This window comes from Prionailurus bengalensis, chromosome A3 (genome assembly GCF_016509475.1).
Source record: "Prionailurus bengalensis isolate Pbe53 chromosome A3, Fcat_Pben_1.1_paternal_pri, whole genome shotgun sequence".
NCBI classification, from domain to species: domain Eukaryota; kingdom Metazoa; phylum Chordata; class Mammalia; order Carnivora; family Felidae; genus Prionailurus; species Prionailurus bengalensis.
This window is the reverse complement of record NC_057354.1, coordinates 114,329,634-114,345,002: the sequence shown is the minus strand read 5'-3', so window position 1 is coordinate 114,345,002 and position 15,369 is coordinate 114,329,634. Positions and strand designations below refer to the sequence as shown.

Here is a 15,369-nt window from a genome sequence, read left to right as displayed (position 1 = left end):
TTGTTATGGATATTGATGCTAAAATTTTGCCATTTGTGGCCAGTTCGGTGCTCCTTTCTTTTGTTTTAAATACGTGACTGGGTTTTTGTTAGCTTTTAAAGTGTGGTAAATATTTCAGTCTGTTTATATTTTGGCCTGAAATCTGGAATCAGCCATTTTTCAAGGGTGTTTTAAGAGCACAGTGTGGGCACTGAATTATGTTTGTGCATTTGAATAATTTCTTTGGCTTCTCCAGCTGCCGTTAAGTGCTTCCCACTTAACCTTGCAAGTGACCTAATTTTTGTTGTGGTTTCTGCTTTTGTTGTGAAGTTGTATTGGTTTTCAGAGGTTTTACCCCATCCCTGTTTTTCCAGTGTCCCCTGTTATTTTCAGCTTTAGGTCTTATAGAATGTGAAGAGTTTTAGTAAAGCTGTGTTGCAGTAGAAGTGCCTGTAGTTTGAGAAGGACAGCATGTTTATAGTGATAACATGTTATTTTATGGATTGTGGGCAGAGCTTTAAACTTAGCCTTAAAACATTATTTTATTTCTTAAGTCTTTAGTGATATTTAACAGGGAACTCTTTTCATTTGTATGTTTTGAGGCCACTAGGTAGTGAATTGATGTAAAGAAATAGTGTCGTATTTTAAATTTATCTGTTTCATTTTTAATTCTTAATAAACATGTGGTTATCGTTAATTAAAAATGTCCTCCCCTTCTCTTTTCTGTATAGCGTCCATAACTAGCTTTCTCACCGTGTTAGCTTGGTATCCCAACACTCTTCTCCGGACATGGTGCCTTGTGCTTCATAGTCTAACTCTCATGACAAATATGCAGCTGAATCGTAAGTTTAGAGATTTATTCCTTTAAATCTCTCACACATACTTTTTTATCCTTACTATCAGATTCTCAAGATTTTTGTAAGAAGTGATAGAGTTGTGAAGATTATGTTCCTTCTTTGTGCCTCTTCTGAATTTATTCTTAAATATCTTAGGCTTTGTGCCTCTTTACTTTGACAATTTACTCTCATTTGCCATCACAAGTTCAAATCATAGTTTTTCTTTCTAAAACCTTACTACTTATTAAAACAAAACTGATTGCTTTTAGAGTACAAATATTTACTGTTTTATGTTTGTTATTCTTTTTAAAGGATCTTTGTGCTTAAAAGTGATTTACTTATTATTATAATCCTGAGCATATATGATTAGATTGCTAGGTTTTTGTTTCCACATCTAGATCCCTTCTATGTTATCTTCTGTAGTGCATATTGGTTTTACTTTTCACATTTAAGTCTGGATTTAATCTGACATTCTGGAGATTGTTGTTGAGATAGGGATGAAAGTTCAGACTAGAAAACAAGGACTCACCATTTGTGAATTGAAATCCTCATTCTCTCTAGATTATGACAAGAGGTGGGTAAATTTCATCCCCATTCTTTGTGGGGTTAATTTCACTAAATAGAAAGCTCTGTCACATTGATAAATATATCAGTTTAAATCATTGTTTCGCATCAAAGCGCTATTCCTTTTTTTCATTTCAAATATACTTTCCAAATATGGCATCAAAAGTATCACTGTCTCATATTGAAGATACCAGCTCAAAGGATGTTTTAGTCAATTCAGAAAACTGGTGTGTTACCTGTATACCTTTGGACATTATACAACCTCTGTGGTACTGACTTGCAAAAATGAATAGTGTTTGCATAGATTTATCTGAGATTTATCCGAAAAGTAGGTCCCTATTTCTGAAAGAGGGAAATAATTACCAAGAATAGGCTCACCAAAAGGTCAGTAAGCATTTATTTATTTCTTTTCCAATTTCTTTTCCACTTGACTATATACTAAATAAGATGAACTTTAAACCAGCTATTTTTTATAGTCAGATTAAGAGAGAGGCCAGAGGAGATCCATGATAGATGAAAATACAGAATGAGCCCAACACAGTCAATGCAGTAGAGTTTCAGACCCTTTTAATCAAACTAACTCCCAGGAATATGTGAGTTTTCCTTGAAACTAAAAGAGATTTGAGATACCACATTTCCATTCTTTCAGGGTCCATTTGTTAAGAGCATTTTTAAAAAATGTTTTACAGCTGGTTCAAGCAATGCCATTGGAACTCAGGAGAGTACTGCTCATCTGCTGGTTTCAGATCCAAACCTGATTCATGTATTAGTGAAATTTCTTTCTGGCACCAGTCCACATGGAACAAATCAACACAGTCCGCAGGTACGATGTCTTTTCAAAACTAGTGATAGACCCAGACAGTTCAATAAATATATTATATTTGTAAAGAAAAACTTAATGTAACTAATAAAATTTTCATTGCTTAGGTATTAAATGATATTGTCTTATATTTCAATGTAATAAAATGTTTTGAATGGTATATAATAATAGTTATACTGAAACTGAAGCACAGCAGGTAGTAAATTTTCACTTGAATTTTTACTGGATTTATAAGCAGATGTGTATTTTTGGCATTAATTTTGGGCTAATTTAAGAAACATCCTGGGGCGCCTGGGTGGCTCAGTCGGTTAAGTGTCTGACTTCAGCTCAGGTCACGATCTCGCAGTCTGTGAGTTCGAGCCCCGCGTCGGGCTCTGGGCTGACAGCTCAGAGCCTGGAGCCTGCTTCCAATTCTGTGTCTCCCTCTCTCTCTGACCCTCCCCCGTTCATGCTCTGTCTCTCTCTGTCTCCAAAATAAATAAACGTTTAAAAAAAAAAAAAAAAAAAAAAAAAAAAAAAAAAAAAGAAACATCCTGAAAAAATACTTACCTGAAAGTCATGGAAACATTTAAGAAATCTTGGAATTAAAAAAGTTTTGTTTTGTTTTTGTTTTTGAGTGAGAGAGGGCACAACTGAAGGAGGGTTATAGAGAGAGGGAGAGAGAGAGAGAGAATCCCACAAGGGGCAGAGAGAGAGAGAAGTGGAAGCTCATGAACCATGAGATCATGACCTCAGCCGAAGTCAGATGCTTAACTAACTGAGCCACCCAGGCACCGCAGGAATTTAAAAAGTTGTTTAAAACTAATGTACCATGTTTAGTGATCTCAACTACTAATATTGATAATCCACCTAACAACCTTTTTATAATATTAAATGTTATTTAAAAAAATAGCAAGTTGTATTGCTCAGGGCTTATAAACAATTTTAGTCTCATTATAAACTTCCTTTATATCAGTTTAATTTCTTGTTATAATATATTGCTTTTTAAAATATTCCTACATCATTATACTACTTTTTTTTTTTTTTTTTTTTTTTTAAAGAGAGAGAGAAAGAGAGCATGAGCAGGGGCGTGGCAGAGAGACTCTCAAGCAGGCTCCATGCTCAGTGCAGAGCCCGATGTGGGGCTTGATCTCAATGACCGTGAGATCATGACCTGAGCCAAAACCAAAAATTGGACACTTAACTGAGACACCCAGTCGCCCCTATTATATTTCTTTTTATATAAGATATAAACTTAGTTTTCATAGCATCTTTTTAGTGGAGGCTATGCAACATTATCATCTTTTAAATTTATACATTTTTCTCTGGATTTGCCATTAGACAAAATCTCATTTAGTTGTGTAATCTGTAATAATACCATCCTTTCTAGTGTTTCATTTATTCAGTAAGTTTTTAAAAATGTTTATTTATTTTTTAGAGAGATAGCATGAGTGGGGTAGAGGCAGAGAGAGAGGGAAGGAGAGAATCCTAGGCAGGCTCCATACTGTCAGCACAGAGCCTGATGTGGGGCTTGAACTCACAAGCTGTGAGATGATGACCTGAGCTGAAATCAAGAGTCAGGCTCTTAATCAACAGAGCCACCCAGGTGCCCCTGTTCAGTAAGTTTTTACGAGGCTTCTATGTGCTAGGTCCAGGTATTGTTCTAGGTACTAGGGATTATAAGTAGTTACCAAGACCAAGTTCTCTGCCTTCTTGGATTTTAAATTCTGTTGGGTACATTTAGTCAGTACTCTCGTACTGTACATACTTAAGTTTTGTAGAACACAGTGAAACGAGCAAGACAAGCATGAAAACAAGGGAGAAAAAACTATTATATTTAGATTGGGCCAGAGTTTTGGTGGGAGCAGAGGCATATTATCAAGTGATTATTGTACATAGAGATTTATGAATTGGGAATGTGAAGATTCCTGGGATCATTGATTCTAACTTCATTATTTTACATATATGAAGAAATGCAGTATCTGCATTGCCCACAATTACAGAACTTGTTGGTTGTAGAGCGAGATTTAATACCATTGTATTAAATAGGGGTTTTTCTTCCTGTTTTTTGTTTTTTGTTTTTTTTTTTTTAAAGGCAGAATAAGTTATTAAAGATCAAGCTTTCCTCCAAGATCTTAGTTTTGGTTAAGAATGCTGTGACTTAGGTGCTTAGTATTAGAAATTAAGTTTATCTAACTTTAAAACAGTTTGAAGCATTACATTGCATTTTGTTTTACCAAAACTCCTCAAGGTTTTTGTGATCATAACAAATTGAGATTGAATAAGATTGTATGGAGAAGTATTAAAAAACATTCCAAAACATACCTCAGTTACTTAGTATGTTTTTCATTATCATTTCTTTCATTGACAAGATACAATGTTTGGGAAAGCATTTTTTTATTAATTGGTACAGGTTTGTACCTTTGGAGTCTTTGTGATTTTGGTTTTTTCATCCACTTTCGTATTTGCTCTGCTAGTCATTAGAAGCATGACCAGTTGTGGATCACTTAACCTCTTTGAGTGCTTCTGTGAAATAGGTATTTAGTAAGGTGGTTGGTGAAAATTAGTGCAAAAGTTCTTTTTTTTTTTTTTAATTTTTTTTCAACATTTATTTATTTTTGGGACAGAGAGAGACAGAACATGAACAGGGGAGGGGCAGAGAGAGAGGGAGACACAGAATCGGAAACTGGCTCCAGGCTCTGAGCCATCAGCCCAGAACCTGACGCGGGGCTTGAACTCCCGGACCGCGAGATCGTGACCTGGCCGAAGTCGGACGCTTAACCGACTGCGCCACCCAGGCGCCCCAGTGCAAAAGTTCTTTGTACTTTTATGAATCATTGTGGGTATATTTCTTGTGTAATTCAGATGAATTTTTTTCTGTCTTGAGTTACATAAACCTACTGTTCTAAACTGTAAGTTCTAAACCATAATGCTAAAATTATTGATACTAGAATTTATGGTTTTGGGGGCACCTGGGTGGCTCAGTCAGTCGAGAGTCCAACTTTGGTTTAGGTCATGATCTCATGGTTCATGAGCTCGAGCCCTGCGTCAGGCTTGCTGCTGTGTGTGCAGATCCCACTTCAGATCCTTTGTCCCCCCTCTCTCCCACTCATGCATGCATGGTCTCTGTCTTTCTATCTCAAAAATAAACGTTAAAAAAAGGATTTATAATTTTAAGTTTAAAATATATCAAAACCTAAGCAAGTTGGTTTCTTGCTATCACTGTTAATATTTCGTTCTTCATATGAAAAGTTCAAAGAGTATAGTGCTTGACTTAATGCTTGATGCTTTTTAAATGAATAACTCTATAAATGGTATCAGTAAAAAGTTTTCAATGGCATTAATTTCTCTTCAGGTTGGTCCAACTGCTACACAAGCTATGCAAGAATTTCTTACCCGATTACAAGTGCATCTTTCTTCAACATGTCCTCAGATATTCAGTGAATTTTTGCTCAAGCTAATTCATATACTTTCTACAGAAAGGTAAATTTCAATGTATGCATGTATTCTTGATGTAGAAGTAATAAGTAATCCTCTAAATAAACTTTGCTTTACCATTTGTTGGGGGTTAATGTGGGAACAGATCAACAGTAGAGTAGGGATTAAGGGGGAAGGATTTATCCATTTCTCTCCTGACTTTTCATTCCATTCCATTCTGGCTCTCTAGATTCTTGAACTCTATGAAAGAAACACAGTGTGTTAAATCTCTGCTTGCTTTTAATGTTTTCATAGATAAGTGAAATTTATTTGAAGCTGTTAAAATTTTTCTAGAATACAGATAGAATATTAAAGCTACCAAAGATTTTATTTCAAACCAATATGTAAGAAAACCTGAGAAAGATAGCTTACAAAAGAAAATTACACACCAGTCTCCTTGAGAAATCCTAAATAAATTTATTATCAATATTGGGCAATACATTAAAAGAGTAAATTGTGACCATGGTGGGTTTATTCTTTTTTTTTTTACTTTTGGCTTAAAACAATAGAAATTTATTACCTCTCAGTTTTTGAGGCTAAAAGAATGTAATCAATGTGTTTGCAGGCCATACTCTCCTCTGGAGGCTCTAGGGGAGAATTCTTCTTTGCCTTTTCCTAGCTTCCATTGGTTGCCAGAAATTCTCAGTGGTCCTAGACTTGTAGATGCATCATTCCAATCTCTGCCTCCACCTTCATGTGGCACTTCTTCTCCTATGTCTTTGTGTCCAAATTTCCCTTTTCTTTCTTTCTTTCTTCTTTTTTTAAATTTTATTTTTAATTTTTTAAAATTTACATCCAAATTAGTTAGCATATAGTGCAACAATGATTTCAGGAGTAGATTCCTTAGTGCCTCTTACCCATTTAGCCCATCCCCCCTCCCACCGCCCCTCCAGTAACCCTCCGTTTGTTCTCCATATTTATGAGTCTCTTCTGTTTTGTCCCCCTCCCTGTTTTTATATTATTTTTGTTTCCCTTCCCTTATGTTCATCTGTTTTGTCTCTTGAAGTCCTCATATGAGTGAAGTCATATGATTTTTGTCTTTCTCTGACTGACTAATTTCACTTAGCATAACACCCTCCAGTTCCATCCACGTCGTGGCAAATGGCAAGATTTCCTTCTTTTTGATTGCCGAGTAATAACTCCATTGTGTATATATACCACATCTTCTTTATCCATTCATCCATCGATGGACATTTGGGCTCTTTCCATACTTTGGCTGTTGTTGATAGTGCTGCTATAAACATGGGGGTGCACGTGTCCCTTCGAAACAGCACACCTGTATCTCGTGGATAAATGCCTAGTAGTGCAATTGCTGGGTCGTAGGATAGTTCTATTTTTAGTTTTTTGAGGAACCTCCATACTGTTTTCCAGAGTGGCTGCACTAGCTTGCATTCCCATGAGTTTATTCTTAAAATGCATGAATGGTTAAATATCCTAATATATATCATATGAATGTATCATCTTCTTCATACTGTAAGACATTTCAAAAATCCAACATTACTTTCTGGGGCACCTGGGTGGCTTAGTCAGTTAAGTGTCTGACACTTAATCTCGGCTCAGGTCATAATCTCGTACTTCATGAGATCAAGCCCCATGTTGGGCTCTTCACTGGGTTGGAGCCTGCTTGGGATTCTCTCTGTCCCCTCTCTGCCCCTCTCCTGCTCGTTCTCTGTCTCTCTCTGTCTCTCTCTCTCTCTCAAAATAAACAAACATTTAAAAAAAAATAATAAAAACTAGTAATATGTGTAGTTTTAATTATTTGTTGTATATACACAGTGAAAGATAAAGGTAAGGAGTAGATTCACGAAACTAAGGACATGATGTTACGATATGAATACATGTACAATATTTGGAAAACATGGGCATGATAGTTTTGTGTGATGTAAATAAAAGCAGTTGACAAGCAAAAATCAGTCACCATATATTTACTTTTTTTTTAACTAGGCTTTTTTTTTAAATTGTGTATGAGACCTCCAAACATTCAGTAGACATATGCTTTAGTATACTACTGTTCATATAAAGTTGTACTGCAGTAAAGGTTTTCCTATGAGACTGTAATATATTTGCTCTTACGTTTCCTACAGAAACATTCATCTTGATTTTAGTTTAGTTACATACTATTTTTTTTCAAAGTGGAGATATTTTGCATGCCTCCAAAACTGATCAGCAATTTCTTTTTTTTCAGCTTCTCTTCTTTTTTCAGCCAACCCCTTCTGCTCTACACACACCCTGTGAATTTTCTAGTGTAATTTTCTTTAATCCAATGCATAAAGTTCTGGGCCAAGAATGTCTTCGTTTATGTTTTGTTTGTTTTCTGTGTTTTTAAGAAAGTCTCTAGTATCCTGATAAGTTAGCTGGGCGCTCTTAGGTAAATTAATTTTATGACCAGGAAGAAATACATAGTCTTAATATAAAGAAGGCATTCAATTTTATTGGGTGTTTTTGCAGATTACTTTCTATTGGCCTGTGGATGATATTTTCATTTTCTTAACAGTATCCTTCAGAAAATAAGTTTTCTATTTTCATGAAGTCTTGTCAAGTTTTTCCTTTATATATTATTTTTATGTCCTAAAAAAAGAAAAAATCCTTGCCTAAACCATGGTCCTACACATGATCTGCTATGTTTTCTTCTAGAAATTTAGTTTTTACAATTTATGTTGCATTTGGGTCACAGTTTTTTTGTTTTTTGTTTTTGTTTGTTTTTGCCTGTGGATGTCCATTTGTTCCTCTGTCATTTGTTATACAGGCTCTGCTTTTTTCATTGAATTTTCTTTGCTTTTCAGAATCCATTGACTGTACACGTTTTGCACTATCTGGACTCTCTTTTGTAGAATTGACGTTTGCATCTATACTTTTTTTTTTTTTTAATTTTTTTTTCAACGTTTATTTATTTTTGGGACAGAGAGAGACAGAGCATGAACGGGGGAGGGGCAGAGAGAGAGGGAGACACAGAATCGGAAACAGGCTCCAGGCTCTGAGCCATCATCCCAGAGCCCGACGCGGGGCTCGAACTCACGGACCGTGAGATCGTGACCTGGCTGAAGTCATATGCCCAACCGACTGCGCCACCCAGGCGCCCCTGCATCTATACTTTTCTAATACTGTATTGCCTTGGTCCCTCCACAGTTTCTTGAAATCTGGTAGTGCTGGTTTTCCAACTTTGTTCTTTTTTCAGAATTGTTTTGACTATTCTGGTTCCTTTGCTTTTCCACATAAATTTTAGAATAAGTTTATTGATTCTCGTCTATACTACCTGAAATAAAACAAAACCCTGCTGGATTTTGATTGAGAATGCATCGGTCTACGGATCAATTTAGGAAGAGTTACATAGCCTCTTTGGATTTTTTTTTGGTACCCAGTCATGTAGTCACTGAGCAAAAACAGCCTTATTTCCTTCCTTTCCAGTGTGTATGTCTTAATCCGCAGCCCCTGCCCTGCCCTACCCTTTCCCCTCTCCCAATGCCCTGGTTAAGTACCTTCAGTATGATCAGTTGAAATGATGAAATTGGCCATCTTTGTTTTTTTCTTACTGTTATTGGTAGTCTTTCACAAATAGAAATGTTACTAGCTGTAGCTTCCTTTGTAGATGTCTGATAGCAATTTGAGGTTTTTTGTGTTCTTAATTTGCTAAGACTTAAAAAAATCATGTGTTACCCTTGGATTTTGTGGAATGCTTTCTCTATATCTTTTGAAATTATCATGTTGTTTCCTGTGTAGTCTGTAAATATGGTGAATTACATTGATTTTTTTTAGAAAAGTGTTGATCACTGTGTGTTCCCAGCATAGACTCACTGCTCACTTGGTCATGATATATTATCCTTTTCATGTCTTGCTTAAATTAAATTAGTTAACATTTTGTTGATTTTTGAATCTATCTTTATGAGGAATGTTTGCATTTTTCTTACAATGTCTGGTTTTTATGAAAAGTGCCTGTTTTTTATACAAGTTAATGCTGGACTCATAAAACAAACGATCCCTTTTCTGTTTTTGAAAGGAGTTGTGTAAAATCGATTACTTAAATATTCGACAGTACTCACACTGAGGCATGCTGAGTCTGGAGTTTTCTTGGAGAAAACGTTTTCAATTTATTTTATAGTGAAAGATGATTCAGGTTTTTTGTTTCTTCTTGAGTGAGATTTGGCAGTTTGCATCTTGATGGAATTTGTTCATTTCATCTATGTTGTCGAATTATTTGTATTATATCCTTATTATCCTCTTAATGTTGATGGGCTCTAGTTCGATTCCTGTTTTCGTTTCTGATATTGGTAATTGTTATTTATTTATGTCATTCTGGCTAGAAGTTTATCATTATTTTTGGTATTTTCAGAAAACTGACATGAAGCTTTGTCCTACACCTCAATCCTATTCTAACACTATCCAAAGTTAGTGTCAGACTCACACGTTTAGCTACTCAGTACCATAACATTGCCCTCACTTCAGAGCGCGCAGTTGCAAGTTGCCGCACTTCTGTCAGATTTGGGTACAAATTCAGGGGTTCTCACAGCACACTCCTCAGTTTTGGTAGTTTGTAAAAATGACACATAGAACCCAGGTAAAACGCTTAACATTTACTGATTTATTATAATGTATATAACCCAGGAACAGCTAAATGAAATAGATACATGGGCAAAGTGTGCCGTAGGGGGTTTGTAAGTTTGGGTGTCTGTGAATGGGTTTGAACGTCAAAGGTTCTGTGTTATCACCGTTGCATACATCAGAATTTAGCCGTTTGTTAAATATATTAGCTGAATTCTTACTCATTTGTATGTTGCCAGTGTCTGTTCTCAAGTTCTGCCTTAGGAAAGTGAAGCTCTTATTCTGTCTCGTTGGAGGTGCCTATCTTTCCTGGATTTCCAGCTCTGTAATGGGTTTATGTGACTTTATAGTTAGTTTTACTTTTTCTCGTTAATTTGTGGGCAGTATTTTCTCCAGATTTTTATATCTTAGGCATAAGCAGAACTTGAGAGCATTTAACTTTGATGTGTAAGAATTAGTTGACTGAATTTCAAGTTTTGAAAATCATAATTAGTAGAAAATGTTTAAAATAGCACCATTTGAAGATATGAAAAACCAGAGCTTATTCCATGTGATACTCAAATATTTTAGTCCGTAGCTTCAAAACCACCTGTTTGATTACTTGTCCTTTAGTTTTCTATTGGAAGGGAAGTCATTTTTGATTTTGTGTCAAATGGAAGACAGTTAGAATGACTCAGGAAGAATGGAAACCATTTGCTACAAAATGAAACAGTGAAAACCAAGAGTTTAATTACTGTGTTAGCTCTCTTGTATTGTGGTGGTTACTTTTTTAAAAATTTAAGATGGATTAATTTTTAATCATCTCTCTTTTTCTGCAGGGGTGCTTTCCAGACAGGCCAAGGTCCTCTTGATGCCCAAGTAAAGCTCTTAGAATTTACCCTGGAGCAGAACTTTGAAGTTGTTTCAGTTAGTACTATTTCTGCTGTAATAGAGTCTGTCACCTTTTTAGTGCACCACTATATCACTTGCTCAGACAAAGTGATGTCTCGAAGTGGATCAGATAGCTCGGTGGGTGCTCGAGCCTGCTTTGGGGGACTCTTTGCCAACCTTATTCGTCCAGGCGATGCAAAAGCAGTTTGTGGCGAAATGACAAGAGATCAACTCATGTTTGATTTGTTAAAACTGGTTAACATTCTAGTACAGCTGCCTCTTTCGGGCAATAGAGAATACAGTGCAAGAGTTTCTGTGACCACCAATACTACAGACAGTGTTTCAGATGAGGAAAAAGTCTCCGGAGGCAAAGATGGTAATGGAAGCAGTAGTAGTGTTCAAGGATCACCTGCATATGTTGCTGACTTAGTGTTAGCCAACCAACAGATTATGAGCCAGATTTTGTCTGCTCTGGGCCTGTGTAATAGCAGTGCCATGGCGATGATAATTGGTACGTATTGAGAATGTTTAATCTTATGCTTGTTTTTGGTATTGTATCTCTTTGTTTTAGCAACATATAAATTGATTTTTTATTACTTTATAGTGTAAGGCTACTTCATTGCAAACTTCTTAGCAAGCTGTAAGTGGAAACTTCTAGAGAGTGGCTTCCTTCTATCAATAAGTGAAATAGAAATGATGAAGAATTTTAAGTGTGAATTTTTAAATACCATATTATGCTAATCAAATAACTTGTAATTTGTTATATTAAGAAAAAAATCAGTCTCACTGGTCAGACACCATACTTTATAATCACACATCTCTGATGTGTTAAAGATGAAGAATTTCACATCAAATTTTATATTAGGGAACCTTATTGATTCCCACTTTTTAAAAAATGTGAGGTGTAAAATTGTATCCAAAGTGGAACAGTTTCTATGACACATATATTGGTGTAAAATTTCTGTATTGTTGCTTAACTTTTCTACCTGTTTGAAAGCTGATATATTGTACTTCTGTAAACTGTGACAAAATTAATCCCATTGATTCCATTCTGTTTTTTCTTTCTTTGTGTATGGGAAACAACCATCCTATCTTTTTTTTAATTCGATGTCTTGAAGCATAGTTATGTAACAATACCACTTATTTTTCTCTCCATTTCCTTTCTTCTTGGTATATGGCTTATATGTAAGATGATATTCCTCAGTCATATAACAGAGCAACTTCTTTTTATTGTTACCAACAATAGAGGTATCTCATGTAAGAAGATGGCCAAAAACATGCTTTACTGAATGCTATGATGAATATCCCAATCTCTCGTGTATATATATACACACATGTGTTTATGTACACATACACATATACATATATGTAGCTGTTATATACCCATCCTTCAGTGGTTTCAGGACAAATGACTTTTCTATTTTAATTATTACTGGTTTTTAAGTATATACTGTATTTTAAAAATGTGTAATCTTTTTATTTAAACTAGGGGCAAGTGGATTGCATCTTACCAAACATGAGAACTTTCATGGTGGGTTAGATGCTATATCAGTTGGGGATGGATTGTTTACCATACTGACAACCCTCAGTAAAAAAGCTTCTACGGTCCACATGATGCTGCAGCCAATTTTAACTTACATGGCCTGTGGATATATGGGCAGACAAGTAAGTTCAATCTGGCAACTATTTCAGTAATTTAAATAGTTTCTGGCAATGGGGACAGAGAAGTATTTATAGGACAAAGAGGATTCATATATTGGAAAAAGAGCAGCAGCATCAAGTAAAGACCTATAGACTATTAAATAAAGTTTGAATGTAGTTTTTTGAGTCCATGTTGTGAAAAATCACCACAGTGATCTAAGAATAAAACATTAAACATAATCTTAAATTTTAGGTTGTTTTCCTGTTATCTCAAGAAGAAGTTTTCTTTTCCCTAGAAATAGCATAGTGGAATACCAAAATGCTCTCTGTAGATGTTACATACAAAAGTTTAATGCGACTATTTTTTCAGGCTATGATGCATGTTTGTTTAGTTTTCTTTCAGCCAAAAAGGATTTGGGTAATTTTAAAAGAAAAATTGGTTCGAATATTACTTATTTTTTATTTTCCTTCTTATAAAATGAAATTGTAGGAACCAGTGTGATGCTTTTAACTTCTAGTCCATTTACTGCATTTTTTCAAATGCAGGTTTTAAAATGTACTTTCTTAAGGAGTATTTTGTATGTCAGTGTAAATCACCATTTTCTTAAATTGTCATTGCATATATATATGCACATATTTCTCCATTAATGGAAAGATATTTGAGAAGAATCAGTTTTAAATGAAATTAGTGTCTAATGGAAAACAAAATGCACATTAAGGTCGAAAATGATAATACTAGATAAAGACAGATGCCTAATTTAAAAAATACTCTCAGTTCAGAAAAAAAGCTATACTTCCTTGTTGATTCAGTAAGATTTCTTAGGTCTTTTGGCAGATAGGTTGAATTTGTGATTTAGATTAAGGCTATAATTTTAGAATACTTAACTATAAAAGAATATTACAGTTAATACGTTAATTGTCCTAATTACAGGAAGTTAATAATCACTGTTACAAAGTCACAGTACACATGTGGTTTTCTTTAGGGCTCTCTCGCTACTTGCCAGTTATCTGAACCATTACTGTGGTTTATTTTGAGAGTATTGGATACCAGTGACGCCTTGAAAGCATTCCATGATATGGGTAAGATAAATTCTACAAATTGTCATTTAAGTGTACGCATTTGACAGTGTATGTTGTCATTTTTGTAGTCTTCTGTGAAAGGTGACTGAATGTCACACTGTCTTATTTTCATTTGGTGTTCTTCGTAAATTAGGTGGAGTTCAGCTCATTTGCAACAATATGGTTACTAGTACAAGGGCTATTGTAAACACTGCAAGAAGTATGGTATCAACTATTATGAAGTTTCTTGATTCTGGTCCCAATAAAGCTGTTGACAGCACTTTGAAAACAAGAATACTAGCTTCTGAGCCTGACAATGCAGAAGGGATCCATAACTTTGCACCCCTGGGTAAGAAAAGAATTACTAAATCTTATTGATATGAACTTACATATTTTATTAGCTGGTATGAAGCAGAAATAGTTCTTGAAGTAAGTTGATCATGTGATAATATCACCAAACAAGTGATTTTAAAGGTAGTGGTTTTTGAAACAGTCTGTTGGTTAGAAGGAAGTTTTTAATAGTTCCCATTTTAATGATCTCATTTGTTTGTATTTCCAAGTTAAATAGTAACACCTTTTGTGAAACGAAATAGCAGATTTTTGTGTCTGTTTTCACCATAAATGTTAATCAGTTTAAAGAACTTGTTCCATCTTGAGTTATTTTAAGAAGCTTCCGTTTTAAGTGGGTACTCCTTTTCCCAGTTTATTGTGCTAGATTTGTTATTACCTTAGTTTTCATTTGACGTGTGAATATAAAGAAATTAGGCAACGATTAATAATGAACTTATCACCTTGCAGGTTGACTGGGTGTCTTGATACTTTGTAAATACTGTGACAAATCGTGTTAAACACACACTAATAAATATGTTTGTAGCATCAGATGTTTATGATTTTAGCTAATTTTTCTGGTTCAGTGATTAGATAGTTCTTGATGGTTTATTTGGGTTCTTTTACAGAATTTTTATGATTTTTATAATATCTTCTGTAGGTACAATTACATCTAGCAGTCCAACTGCCCAACCAGCTGAGGTGCTTTTACAGGCCACGCCTCCTCACAGGAGGGCTCGCTCTGCTGCGTGGTCCTACATCTTCCTGCCCGAGGAGGCTTGGTGCGACCTCACCATTCACCTTCCTGCAGCAGTGCTTCTTAAAGAGATACATATCCAGCCTCACCTTGCATCTCTTGCGAGTGAGTAGTATTTTTTGTAAAGAAACATGTATGAAAATAAACTGTAATGTAGGAACACTTAAAAATGAGAGAAAATATTTAGTAAACAGTGATACATTTAGGTATGATTCCCAGATTGCTTAATTTTGAAGTTTTTTGTGTAATATTCAGCATTACCACCAAATCATTTCCCCTGAAATGAATTGACATAGCTATTCCCCTTAAACAAATGGAATGTTTCATGAAATCCAAACCAACCTATTTCAGTTATATATAATTTTTCCTTGCCTTTCTCCCCAAATTTATTAAGCTATAGCATTAACTTGAAATGAGTTAGTTTACACACCTGTAGATAGCAGGCGTACTTTCTCTGGCCCCATCCTCAGTGCCAGTCCTGCAGTGGGAAATTAGCTTGGATTTATGTGTTGTCCCCCCCCCCC

At 35.2% G+C, this 15,369-nt stretch overlaps 1 protein-coding gene across 26 annotated transcripts in view; it reads left to right on the top strand.

Annotated features, from left to right (window-relative positions):
- Positions 1–15,369, top strand: part of BIRC6 (baculoviral IAP repeat containing 6) — a 225,639-nt gene that overhangs the window by 117,595 nt on the left and 92,675 nt on the right. For all 26 annotated transcript variants that reach the window (XR_006292783.1, XM_043553219.1, XM_043553244.1 and 23 more), the window contains 8 exons: positions 711–821; positions 2,069–2,202; positions 5,534–5,661; positions 11,010–11,572; positions 12,551–12,726; positions 13,686–13,782; positions 13,916–14,110; positions 14,750–14,950. Coding sequence is in view for 25 of the 26 variants with exons in the window: in XM_043553219.1 (XP_043409154.1) it covers positions 711–821; positions 2,069–2,202; positions 5,534–5,661; positions 11,010–11,572; positions 12,551–12,726; positions 13,686–13,782; positions 13,916–14,110; positions 14,750–14,950 (1,605 nt within the window). In the remaining variant the exon portion in view is untranslated. The remainder of the gene's footprint in view (positions 1–710; positions 822–2,068; positions 2,203–5,533; positions 5,662–11,009; positions 11,573–12,550; positions 12,727–13,685; positions 13,783–13,915; positions 14,111–14,749; positions 14,951–15,369) is intronic.